This window comes from Capra hircus, chromosome 5, assembly GCF_001704415.2.
Source record: "Capra hircus breed San Clemente chromosome 5, ASM170441v1, whole genome shotgun sequence".
Taxonomy (NCBI): Eukaryota; Metazoa; Chordata; class Mammalia; order Artiodactyla; family Bovidae; genus Capra; species Capra hircus.
This window is the reverse complement of record NC_030812.1, coordinates 73,143,964-73,157,699: the sequence shown is the minus strand read 5'-3', so window position 1 is coordinate 73,157,699 and position 13,736 is coordinate 73,143,964. Positions and strand designations below refer to the sequence as shown.

Here is a 13,736-nt window from a genome sequence, read left to right as displayed (position 1 = left end):
GTAGTTTGAGCATTTTTTAGCATTGCCTGTCTTTCTGACTGGTAGGAAAACTGACCTTTCCCAGGCCTGTGGCCACTGCTTTCAGTCCCTTCAGTTTTTTCTCTCTAGTTTATGTTGGATCCTTTTGAATGATTGATTGATTAGGATTTTCGTTTCTTCTCCATTCTCTTCCTCTCTCTCCCTCTTCTCTCCTCCCTCCCTTTTAATTTTAACAGGAGGAACTGCGATTTTGCTGTATCATTGAGAAGCTGCTTGTTTTGTGTCTGCATAAGGGGTCCCGCCCCTCATATTTTGGCCAGGCTGTGCCCAGGAGGAAGGAGGGTGCCCAGAGGCCCTGGACAGGAGGAGCAGCAGAGAAGAGACAGGGCCCCTGATGATGCGGGAAGGGGTTCTGACCTGGAGAAACTGAGCAAAGAGGGACCACCACCAGGAAAGTGCAACTTTCAAGAGGAGCTGGGGAGCAGCTGGGGGAAGGTGGCAGAGGGAAGTTTGGAGCTAGGCCTCCAGGGACAAGTAACCCGTCACACGTGGGGCCAGTGGGGAAGCACATGCATGGGGAGGGGCAGCCTGTGCCAGGGAGGTGTCAGTCTCCTGCAGCAGGCCCTGTGGAGATAGAGAGGGTGAGGAACACGGGAGCTTGGGCAGTCGGGAGAGTCCAGGTGTTCGGCCAGGGAGTTTCCTAACGCCCCTTTCCCTTCCCAGGGAGGGTGACTGCAGGCACATGAGGGACATGGTTGGGAGAAAATGTCTGCCCACGAGGAGGGGAGGGATGCATGCCTGGCCATGCAGCTGGCCAGGAACAGGCTTCTCCAGGGTCCTCCCCTCTCCCACCAACAGCCTCTCCAGAAAGCCCTGGTGAGGAATTCAGCAGAGGAAGCACCATCAGCATCCACACCCAGCTGAGGCCCCAGACAAGGGTCAGGACCAGGCCAAGAATGAGAGGGAAGGAGGGCAGGATGAGTCCAGTGCTCAACGCATTTACAATTGTTTGTCATCACCCAGGAGCTGGCCCTTCTGCCTGAGCCCTCCTCTTCTTTCTGACTAGGCTCTATTCTCATGTTTCATGATTTCAATAGGCTGACCTGGCTCCTGGGGTCCTGCAGCTTTGGGGCAGAGAAGGGGCAGGGGGCCCGCCAGCTCTCCTCTTCCATCTACCTGGAGGAGGGCCTGCCTTTGTGACTTCTCTCCCATCCACGTGACGGTGCCTCCAGCCTTCACCACCAGGCACACTCCCTAAAAACAAGCTGATGGTTACTCTTCCTGAGGGAGAGCTGGGAACATCGCAGAGGAAGGTGCAGGAAGAAAGATTCTAGGCTTGGAGCTTAGGTGAGGGGACGCGGGGGAAGCTCTAAGGCAATGGGGCTGCTCTAGATGCGGTGCTGCGGGGAATGGCAGGCAGCACTACCACCGGGCTCTCAGTAACTCCTCTATGGAGAGGGGCGAGCAGAGCGAGGATGAAGCTGTGATTGGTAAAGAAGGAGCAGGCCTGCTTTTCAGCCAGGGGAGGGGTGTGGTGTTGGTGGGGGCGCAGTGAGGGGTGTTTGCTGTCTCCTTCGCTCCTGCTCTCAGGGTGACCCTGTGTGAGTCTGGAGGTCTGTGAGAGCCTTTACATCCAAAGGGAGAAGAGCAGCGCCCTGTTGTGACACCAGGCCAGCCTCCGGATGTCAGGGCTTCTTTCTTTCTCAATCCTCTATAAACATTCGTGTAAATAAACAGAAAGGAATATACCCAGAGACTTCAAGACTCCTCTTATTTTTAAATTCAGTTCACAACAAAACACTTCCCATTGCATTACTCTTCTTTGCACCATAGAAACAAGAGAAAGACACCAGCTCAGAAATGTCCCACTCTTTGCAGCCTCACGGACTGGAGCCCTCCCAGCTCCTCAGTCCATGGGCTTTCCCAGGAAGAATACTGCAGTGGGCAACCATTTCTTTCTCCAGGGGATGCTCCCTGCCCAGGCATTGATCCCACATCTCTTTGGTCTTGCGTCTCCTGCATAACCACTAGCACTCTTTCTAACCTTTATGTCTCTCTTTCTGGCCACACTTTTCTAAAGTCCTCTCCTTTGAATATTATTATGAACTCATGGCCTTTCACAGACTCAGCCTGTCTCAATGAAACATTCATAGCAATCATTATCTTTTATTGTTATGATTATATGTGGGTGCCCCCTTATGACCACTGCTCTGATCACCTTCAAGAGCATCCTTGTCTTTGTAGGAGCAGAGTTGCAGTCTCTGGAATTCACCTCCCCTGCAAGGGGTCTTCCTTCCTCTGAGTGGACGGAAGCCCATGGGTGCCCATAGGTGTCCAGATGCTCCTGGACAGTATCTGTCTAAGGTCACCGTTCACTCTCATCATTCTGGTTTCACCCTGTTTTCACGCCTGCTTTTCTAGAGAACTAGGCTTCATCTACACGAACATGTTCCTACACTGACATTGTCCCAGCACGAGTCACACATTTCTTGTTGGCATTTAATTCAGCCGCTTCCATCTTCTTTAAGGTGGTGGCCCCAGAAACCACCCCATTCTTGTGGGTTACTGACTGCTGTAAAGTGACTTCTGTTGTCTTAGAGTTAAAACAATCCAGTTATAAGTGCATTTGGTTAAAACAGGTCAGTTTGTACAGAGGGTTCTGCTCATTCCTTCCCAAGGAAAAGCTTCTTCTTTAGATAGTTCATCAATGTCTTTAAATGGTATCACTGCATCGGGAGGTGGAATGGTGTGAGAATGTGTGCGCAGGAGACAGGAACCTGGACTTGGAGTCTGGCTCTAGCACTAGCTGTGTGCTTTGAGTAAATTGCTTCACCTCTCTGAGCTTCAGTTTCCTTTCTTATAGGATCATGGTGAGAACCAAAAGGAAGTGAATTCATACCAAGCAATTGGAAAGGTGCCTGTGCAAAGTGGGAAGTCATCAACCGCAATAGCTAATAAGCAGTAGGTATTGCATTTAGCTTTTTCTTGACTTAAATTTGATAGCATTTATTTACTTCTTATTAGGAAAAATAAGGATTTCGTTTATTTATATACTCTCTATTTTACCTTCCTACTCTTCTCCCTATATCATTATTCCACTAATTGTACATCCTCTGTTAGGCAGCTTTGTACTTGTAAGCTTTTTATTTACATCTTGGTTTCTTATGCTCTCTACTGGACCTCCTATTTCTTGACTCCCAGCTTTGTAAACTGGAATATTAATCTTCCTCCTTCCTTCAGTGCTTTGGCTCCCAAGCTCTAGATGTGTATTTTGCTTTTTAATTTAATAAGTACATTTACTTCAGATATTTAAATACTCTGTTTTATTTTGAAAGATAAGGTTATTTTATAGTGACTATAAATGAAAGAAAACAAAGATTTTTGAATCACTATATTATACATCTGTGAGCTATATCATATTATATATATTAATGTTACTTCAGTTTAAAAGCAGTCTCCAAAGGACTTGGACATAGATATATCTACTTAAGATATTTTTTTAAAAATCAACAAAAGAGTTTACATTTTTGGTGACATTTTAATACATTTTTTAAGAGCTAAATTGTACCATATAGCTGCACATGCCTCTCAGCAGTTCACTTCAGTTCAGTCGCTCAATCATGTCTGACTCTTTGCAACCCCGTGAACTAACTGCAGCACACCAGGAATCCCTGTCCATCACCACTCCCAGAGCCTCACCTAACTCATGTCCTTTGAGTCGGTGATGCCATCCATCCGCCTCGGCCTCTGTCATCCCCTTCTCCTCTTGCAATTTAGTTTTTCCTGATCTTTCTTACTGGCTTCATTTTCACCCCTTGCACTGTTTATCTTCAGCATTTCCTCCATTTCTTTCCAATGGTGCCTCATGTGATACCGACTCCCCTGTCCCACAGACTCTGGACTTCTTATCCCATTCTGGACTGGTTTCTCTCTAGGTCTGCTGTGTGCCCAGCTGGGATCCTTGGATTCCCTTCCCACGGGGTTGATGGTCCTGATTCCTGGATCCCACGTCTATCTCTCTCGTGGGTATCCTTTACCTTCCTCCATAATTAAACAAACACATAATCTATTTTTTTTTTTTTGCTGCATCTCATTTTCAAGTAACTTTCTGAAAAGCCTGGTGAAGGGTGAAGGCTGCTGTGAATATGGGATGGGGTGTGGGGGTGGTGGGCTTGTCGCCTGCTCTCCTCTCGGCCTCCCTCTCATCTTGCTCCCTCTCCAGGGCTCTGCCCAGCAGACCGTTCTTCTCTCCTGTGAACATCCTCCCTGTTTCTCTCCCTCTACTGCGCTCTTTACCCAGTTATCACTTCTCCATCCAGTGAGTCTTCAAATATTCGTGAAAGACTCCAGTCTCCTATTGCTCCCATGCTTGCTTTTATTAGCAGCAGAGGGAGGAGAGGCAGGCTATGGATTCTTGAGCCAGTGAGTGGGGTGGAACCTGTGTACCAAGGGCAAGACTTCTGACCTTAGGTAAGGCAGGTAACATCTATGTGTCAGCTTCCTTATTTGTAAATGAGGATACAGTGGTACAGACCTCAGAAGCTAATGGAACAACATATGAGGGACCACTGGTAAAGTTTCAGAGCCGATACCAATGCAGAGCAAGGATCAGAAACACCAGTTGCTCTTCTCAGTGAAAGTGAAAGTTGCTCAGTCACATCGGACTCTTTGTGATCCCTTGGATGACACAGTCCATGGAATTCTCCAGGCCAGAATACTGCAGTGGGTAGCCATTCCCTTCTGCAGGGGATCTTCACAACCCAGGGATTGAACCCATGTCTCCTGAATGGCAGGTGGATTCTTTACCAACTGAGCCACAAGGGAAGCCCAAGTGAAGCTGTTCCCACTTGATTCTGAACCAGGACCTTTTGCGTGTTAGGTGAACGTGATAACCACTACACTATGGGAACCACGCACTCTTATAAGTAGATGGTATTATACCTATATATACCTTTATCATCATTTCAGTCAAGTCTCAGGAGGAGGAGTTAACAGACACTCTTTTGCTTTCTTAAAAATAGTATCTCAACATATCAACATTTGCTTTCCTTCCTCATCTCCCATGGCAAGATAATCACATTCAGAACCAAAATAAATGATTTAATCATAAAGATATGGTTTTTTTAAAGAAAAACCACTGAGAATGGGTATATCTGAAAGGATGGACACCCTCATATATTATAAGTGTGAACATTTTCCTACAGTTTGTTTGCATAGCATGGTGGCTCTAGGTATGGAAATTTTTGAGGTGTTGATGCCATCTGATCTTAATTCTGCTTCTAGATATAGCTTAAGGATACAGTCTCAGATGTAGGTGAAGTTTTATACAAGCAGAATATTCTTTGCACTATTATTTACATAAAGGATTAGAAACTACATCAAGTCCAATGTTCAGGAGGGGAAAGCAAGGAGGACAGAACAGCTGCAGGGGGTCTCAGCCACTCAGAGCAGGGATACAGGAATTGGGGCAGGGCTGGTGGGACTCCAGGTCCTTGTGGGGAAAATGGCTCTTGCAGAAGCAGGAGGACCTGGGCTATGGGTGCTATATCACCAGGAACTTTATCAAGGAGAGACTTGATAGGGAGCAAGACATCAGCGTGGAAGGAAAAGTCATTTATCAGTTAACATATATCCACAAATAAATATTTTTGTATATTATAGGGAGTAGAGCATAGTCATCACACACATGTGATTTGGATCACAAAGACTCAGGTTCTAGTCCAGACTTTGGCACCAACATGACAATCTGGACTCAGCTAAGTTTGAGTGAGTTTCAGGAGCCTGCATGTCAAGGACACTGGATCAACGTTATCATTAATATTAGTTATTACCAATTCAAAACCACAGGTGTCCCAACCTCACTTCACTCCAGAGTATCACCTCCTATCTGTTCTAGTCTCTGGTGTTATTGTTCCTATAACTTCGCAGGTGCCTGTCTCCTGTCTGATACCTTCTCCTTGTGCCCCAACAGGAGAGCAGGAGTGTGACTTGGCTTGGAAGGAGCTGTAGGAGGTGAATGACTTTTCTTAACTAACAACCAGCAGAGCCCAGGAGACAGAGAGCCGCACTGGGCTGGTTCCTGGAGGCAGTGGTGGCCGCCCCGGGGGAACCCACCAGAGAACTTGTCCCTCGCTGCTCCCTGCAGCCGCTGCTCCCTCACAGAGGAGCTCACAGTCTCTTTTCTCTCCCCAGGGGTGAGGTCACACCTCCTTCAGCCTGCTGCAGACAAGGAGCTGAAGGGAGATCGCTGAGAGCCCCTGTGGCCACCATGCGCTCAGAAAACATTGGACACTGCTCAGGTAGTCAGCTCTCTCTTCTCTGGAAGGTTCCTACTTGTGACCCAAAAGTGAGGGTGGTATTTCCAGGCTGAGTTAGACTACAGAGGAATCAAGAGCCATGAAGAGGATGGATAGGCATCCTTCAGCTTCCAAGGGAGACCGGGAGATTCCCTCACCCTGGGGTCTGCCCGCAGCCTCCTTCCTGGCCCTCTCCTCAGGGAGCCATGACCAGGGTGCTGACTTCCTGCCTCTCCCACCCTCAGCAAGTGACTCAGGACGGAGGCTGGGAGAGTGCACGCGGAGCACGGACCACAGATGGGCGTCCCCAAGGCCAGGCAGGCCTGGAGAGGAGGTCCTCCAGCATCACGGGAGCGTCTCCTGCTCTCTCCCTTGGCCCAAGCCTCCTCCCACTCCCAGACGCTGGGCATCACCACAGAAGCTGTTTCCTCCAGCTCTTCCCAGAGAGCAGCCCAGCCGCTCTGCAAGGGTCCGTGGACCCTGCACTGAACCCCAGTCTGGCCTTTGCCACCTCACACCTGGAGGGGAGGGATAATGGGGATCACATCTGGCTCCACCCCTCCTCCACCTGGTTGATCCCCTCCCTGCCCATCCTAGAGTCTGTGGTCAGAAGCAGGAATCCTCTCACATGGTAGTTTTACTCAATGGCGAGTGGTCCTAAAGTCTTTTTTGAAATTAGGTGACATGAGTTTGTAATGTTTTCTAAGTTTCGTGTGCACCACATTATATTCCTACTTCTATATACGCTACTGCATGCTCACCACCAAAAATGAGTTAGAAGAATCCCCATTGTGTGCTATAGAGTAGAATGAACAAATCACAGGAGTTTTAAATGTAAAGAGGATTCAAAGTGTTGTCCAAGAAATGTCTGACACTTGACCTTGGATTCAACCTCAGGGCTTTCGGCTCTGTGGCCTTGGGCTGTCCATTCTCCTGTCTGAGTTTCACTTGCTTCTTCTGTGAAATAAGGATAATCCCTCTTTGTGTGGATTTACCAAGAAACACATTTGATATCAAGTCCCAGCCCACACACATATGTATAGCTGGCCATCAATATCTTACCTACAATTCCATAACCTCCAGATCTCTGAAATCACTTAGGGATTTTGATAACTCCTTGAGGAGTAATCTTACCCTGTAGTGATCTGAGGCTATTTGTAGTCATTCCATTCTTTATCCCATTTAACGTATTCAATTGTTTCACTGCCCAAACAGGAAAGCATTCATTTACAGGGTGCTGCCAGTCTGTTTTGGAAGTGGTAACTAACAAATCACACTTGCTCTTTCTTCTCTTTGTCTGTGTGAGTTCAGTTGCTCAGTCATGTCCAACTCTTTGCAAATCGCATGGACTGCAGCCTACCAGCCTCCTCTATCCATGGGGTTCTCCAAACAAGGATATTGGAGTGGCTTGCCATGCCCTCCTTCAAAGGATCTTCCTGACTCAGCAATCAAACCCGCCTCTCTTACATCTCCCACATTGGCGGGCAGGTTCTTTACCACTAGAACTCCCTGGGAATCCCACCTATGGCCTCAGTTTACCTGGGAATCCCACCTAGGACCTCATTTCACCTAACCTCCTTACAAGCCCTATCTTCAGAAAGGTCACCAAGGGGTTAACTCTTAAACACAAATTGGGGGGGAGGACGGTCCATCCATAACCCTAGGTGACCTCACCAAGAGCACCCCAGGTGACTGCTGCTCAGCAAGATGAATTTTAACTATTTTATACTCAGTAACATTTATGTCCCACCACAAATTCTTCTAATCTACTCCCTTTTCTTTCATCTAGATATTGAGATTTTTTTTGAGGAGGTCGTTGAATGTCTCTGGGACATACTGAGCAGAGAGAAACTGCTACTCCTGCTGAATGAATTCCTGGAGAGAATTGAGGCTGAGGCCAGTTTGTCCAGGTAACCTGCACAGGTGCACCAGGAAGGTCCCCCACGTCCGCCAGCATCAGGCTAGCTTGCTACTGGCAGGAATGCCTCCTCCAAGCAGGACGCTATCGCTGGGGTCAAGGGTGTTCCTTCTCAAGATCCCATCAGGAATGTTTCCTCCATGTCATTTGCTGACAGTGAATGATCTTGGGCTGAGAAGAGATGAAACCTCCAAGGAAGGGCAGGTTATGTGACCCTGGACAAGTTTCTTCATCTTTTCATTTTTATTGTGAGGACACTGAGATCATGGATGTAAAGTGCTTCCCATAACGACGGACACAGAGTAAGTACTCAGTCAATATTAACATTTAAAAAACTTGTTGGGAAGAGACAGGGGTCAAGGGTCTTCTTTCTGGTGAGGAAACCAAGCAGAATTTCCCTTGGGACAAATTGGAGAATCCTGACACCACGATTTGTGTCCTGGGCCTGCCTACAGTCTTTCTATTCCCTGTGTTAGGAAATGTACCAGCCCTGCAGGGTCCTGCTGGCCCATAAGGCAGAGAGGCTAGAGAGGAACTGGAGGAGCTGGTGGGATCCTGGATCTAGCCCTGTCCAACTCCTGGGCCTGTGGGCTTAAGACTTTGAATCTCAGATCTGTCCTGTGTCTACTGGGAATAGCAATTCAGTCTGATGGATCGTGGTGATGGCCTCAGAGTGAACTGCAGGGTCAGAGATGGGGAACCAAGTGCAATCATCTTGTCCAAAGGCGCAGGGAGGCCTGCACCAGGGTCAGACCCAGGGGTCAGGGTGGAGCAGAGGGTCCAGGTTGGAGGACGAATAGGCAGGCTTGGGCAGCAGGACCGGGACTAGAGTGAGGAGAGTGGGCCCCGAGGACACAGACCTGAAGGGGCTGTGATGCTAACAGAGGTCCCCTGAGTGGGAGAGGGGACATTTCTTCCCTCCCTGATGGGCTCCCCTCATGCTGGACTAGAGGGCCCTGGGTGACTGTGTCTGCACACCCTGCCTGGGACCTGGCTTCTCACTCCATCTGGGACCCTCTTCTAGTCTACGTGGAGTTCCCCTGAAAGTGGGATGACCGTATGGCTCAGGGAGCCCTCCAGGGTTACAATGAATTGCTGTGATTGTGTGACATTTGAGGGATTCTGAGGAGCCTCACACATTCCCACTGAAGAGCAAAACGCTTCCTCTACCAGCTGTGCAAGGCCCGGTCTCCTCAGGCTCAGCAATTAGGATGGATATTTCAAGTCCCTTGAATCTTTAGAGGTTCCACGAAGTTGCACACGGCCTTGGGGTGCAGGTAGGTGAAGCTGTTGCCAGGTAAATAATGAGTTAGGTTGGTGACCCCTGAGTGGTTGAGAGTGCTGGGATACAATTCAGGAGTCAGTGGGGTGAGCTGGAGAGTCCAAGGGAAACCATGGCTCAGAGCACATCTCCCGCTTCCCTGTCAATTGGGGCAGTGGGTGGACCCAGTGACCTTCTGCTGAGAAGGTCAAGGGCACATGCCTAGAAGACAGCAAATGGCAGATCAAATGACTATAAGGTGCCTTCTAGCTCTGACTTTGGGGGTTTAATTTTAAGTCATAGAGACAGCCAATCTGCAAAGTATAAGGGCACAGTGCCCAGGACTGCCCTTACTTTGACTTCAATGGCAAATTTAGGGGATCCTCAAAGCAATTCTCAAGTTTAAGAATTCCCTATAAAATGGACAGGACTCATTGAAAGCTTCATGATCCCAGCTACAGTTTACTACAGGGAAGGATGAAAGTTCCCACCAGCCACACGGCAGAGTCTGGGCAGGTTTCACATACGAAGCTCCCATTGTCCTCAGAACACGTTAGTGAACTGGATTCGGTGTGTGACAAGATGCACAGAGTACTGCCCATCAGGGACACTCACCTTGCTTAAAAGCCAAATTACCCTGACCTGTCATCTCCAGCCCCTCCTGGAAGTCAGACTCGTGCCCTAGTGTCCAGCTCTACCAGATGGCAGAACTGATACCATGGGACCCAGAGACCTTGGGTCACTCGTCACCTGGTCAGACTGACCAGCGGCCAAAGGCCCAGGCAGGCAAGGACACTATCAGCCAGAATTCTCGGGGCTTAGGGACCACTTCCCAGTAGCCAAGGGCAAAAGGCAGGGAGACTTCTCACTACACACTGAGGCCCTAGAATGAAGGTTTTCTCCTCCAGTCCTACTTGTCTTTGTTTATCTGTGGAGTTCCCACTCCAAAAACTCTTTCAGAGTGATGGTGTAGACCCACCTGTGAGACGTCCTTACCACATACCTTTTCTTTGGCTGAGCCATATGGCCTGTGGGATCCTCATTCCCCAACCAGGGATTGAGCCAAGGCCGGTAGTGGGAGTGCAGAGTTGAAACCTCTGGACCACCTGGGAATTCTCTCCAATACCTCTCTTAAGTTGCCAGTATCTAAGGTGACTTTCATTTACTATTCCAAGTTTAGCTTTTTCAAGATGGCGCATCTATAAAGTATGAAACGAGTTTAAGGTTGAAAGAGAAAACTTTACATTTATAAAATTCTTTTCTAATGATTTATAGGAACATATCTGTATTTGTGCAGAATAGATATTATGGAGCCAGTTTTACAGACAAGCAAATTGCCTTTCTAATCCCTTGACCTTCACCATTACAGGAAAGACGCGGATGAACTACACACATATCTGAATGAATTGCAAAGAGCCTTGGGTGAGGAGGGCCTAGAAAGACTCCCCAAAGAGCAGCTGGACAGGAGGAGGTTTCTGAATAAGTTTCCTCGGGTGAAACGGCAGCTGGAGGAGTTCATAGGCAAGTTCCACGAGCTCGCAGACAAGGTTGAGACGGTCCATAAGGGATGTACCATCTCCAACGTGATGGCCCACAGCACCGGTGCTGTGTCTAGTATTCTGACCATCGTTGGCCTGGCTCTGGCACCCGTGACAATGGGGGCCAGTGTGGTGCTCTTGGGTACTGGGATAGGGCTGGGAGCAGCAGCTGCTGTGACCATTGTGTCCACCAGTATCTTCGAACATGTGAATAGGTCATCAGCAGAAATCGAAGCCAGTCGCATGATGTCAACTGTTGTCAAGAAATGGAAGGTTCTCCTAGAGGTACTCAGGAGCCACCCCCACACTGTTGACACAACAGAGAAAGTCACAGAAGCTGAACAGTGCATTGAAATGCACATCCATGCCCTGGAGACAGGCAATGCCACCCTGGCTCTGCAGCCAATGTAAGCGTCTACATGAGCCCTGGGAGGATCTCAGTCCCAGCCATCGAGCAGATAGAGGCAGGTTTCAAAGCCACAGCTTCAGCAATTGCCAAAGGAGCCCGGATCGCGGGCTTGGCCACTGCAGGGGTGCTCCTCCTGGTGGATGTGGGCTTCCTGGTGAAGGAGTCAAAGCACCTGCACGATGGTGCCAAGACAATAGCAGCTGAAACCCTGAGGCAGGAGGCCTGGGAGCTGGAGAGGAAGCTGGAGGAGCTCACCCAGATCTATGAGAGTCTGCAGGAGGACAGAGAAGTGATTTAGCCACCCCCAGAGCAGTGCAGGGTCCAGGACACGTGAGGGGCTCAAGTGCAGAGGTACCTTTTTAGAGGGAAGGAGAGGGAGACCACACTAATAAAGCTGGGTGTTAGGAATTTGGCATTTCTGTGGTTGAGCACAGCAGGGAAGGGATGGATGTAGGTGATAGATGAGGAGAGAGAAGGAAGGGGCCTGGGGCCTGGAGCCTGGAATAAGGGAGGAGGGGGCAACCAGAGAATGAGAGGCAGGGAGAAACCGCTGTTTTTTCATACTAAGAACTTTTTATTTTGTATTGGAGTATAGCCGATTAACAATGCTGTGATAGTTTCAGGCGAACAGCAAAGGGACTCAGCCACTCATACACATGTATGCATCCTCCCCAAACTCCCCTCCCATCAGAAACTACTACTTTGGACTAAAGATGACACTGGAGGCGGAATAAACGGAGAGGCAGGCAAACTAGCAGTGAGAGGCCAGGTGTTCCAACGGGTTGAAAGTGGAAGAAAGTCAGTCAGGGTTGTTGGGATCCAGAAGTAGCAGGGGCTCCTCTCTCGCCCTCCGCAGGCTCTGATGTCCCCGCAGAAGAGTCTTCCCCTGGTGCTGGTCTCTAGACCTCCCCTCCAACATCAACTCACCTTTGGCCCTAGCTGATGTGTCTTATTTAGGCAGTGAGTCTTGTTTGTTTGTTTTATTGAAGGATAATTGATTTACAATATCCTGTTAATTTCAGGTATACAGCAAAGTGCTTCAATTATACAGGCATCTATGTATTTATCTCGGCTTCCCAGGTGGCGCTAGTCGTAAAGAGTGTGTCTGCAAAGCAAGAGACACAGGTTTGATTCCTGGATAGGGAAGATTCCCTGGAGGAGGAAATGATACCCCACTCCAATATTCTTGTCTGGGAAATCTCATAGACAGTGGAGCCTGGCAGCCTACAGTCCATGGGGTTGCAGAGAGTCAGACATGGCAGAACATCTGAGCATGTGTATGTCTATATTCTTTTTTATTCTTTTACATTATAGTTTATTACAAGATGTTGAATACTGTTCGTTTGCTACTACAGTAGGCAGGCCCTTGTTTATCTGGTAAGTGTCTGTTAATCCCATCTCCTAATTTATCTATCCCCCAAAACTTTGGTAAAAAGTTTGTTTTCTAAGTATATGAGTCTGTTTCTATTCATTTGGTCATTTGTATTATTTTCTGGAATCTACATATTAGTTAATATCACATATTTTCTTTGTCTGACTTACTTCACTCAGTAAAGTAATCTCTGCTAATACTGCTAAGTCACTTCAGTCGTGTCCGACTGTGTGTGACCCCATAGATGGCAGTCCACCAGGCTCCCCCGTCCCTGGGATTCTCCAGGCAAGAACACTGCAGTGGGTTGCCATTCCCTTCTCCAATGGCTGAGAGTGAAAAGTGAAAGTGAAGTTGCTCAGTCGGGTCCACCTCTTAGCGACCCTATGGACTGTAGCCTACCAGGTTCCTCCGTCCATGGGATTTTCCAGGCAAGAGTACTGGAATGGGGTGCCATTGCCTTCTCCGATAGTAATCTCTAGATCCATACATATTGTTACAGATAATATTATTTCATTCTTCTTTATGGCTGCGTAGGATTCCATGGTATGTATACATGTACCACATTTGCTTTATTCATTAATCTCTAAACAGACATTTCAGTTAATATCGTGTCTTGACCGTTATGAATATTACTGCTATGAACATCAGGGTACATGTATCTTTTCATACTAGAGCTTTAATTTTTTCTAGGTACATGCCCAGAAGTGGGATTGCTAAATCATATGGTAGCTCTATTTTCAGTTGTTTAAGAAAACTCCCTATGGTTTTCCATAGTGGCTGCACCAGTTTACATTCCCACCAACAGTGTAGAGGGTTCCCTTTCTCCACAGCCTCAGAGCACTGTAGATGGAGGTGGCGGCCCCTGTGATTGCTGTAGGGGAGATGACTTATTGTGGTTTGGTTTGCATTTCTCTAATAATCAGTGTTGCTGAGTACGTTTTCATGTACCTGTTGGCCACGTGT

At 48.1% G+C, this 13,736-nt stretch overlaps 1 protein-coding gene across 1 annotated transcript; it reads left to right on the top strand.

Annotated features, from left to right (window-relative positions):
• On the top strand, nt 222-12,908 carry LOC106503978 (apolipoprotein L3). Its single transcript, XM_018048275.1, is given in 7 exon segments — nt 222-917; nt 1,077-1,326; nt 2,843-2,940; nt 6,172-6,278; nt 8,065-8,185; nt 10,824-11,377; nt 11,380-12,908. Coding segments are annotated over 4 exon segments (1,026 nt in total). The 5' UTR covers nt 222-917; nt 1,077-1,326; nt 2,843-2,940; nt 6,172-6,247; the 3' UTR covers nt 11,700-12,908.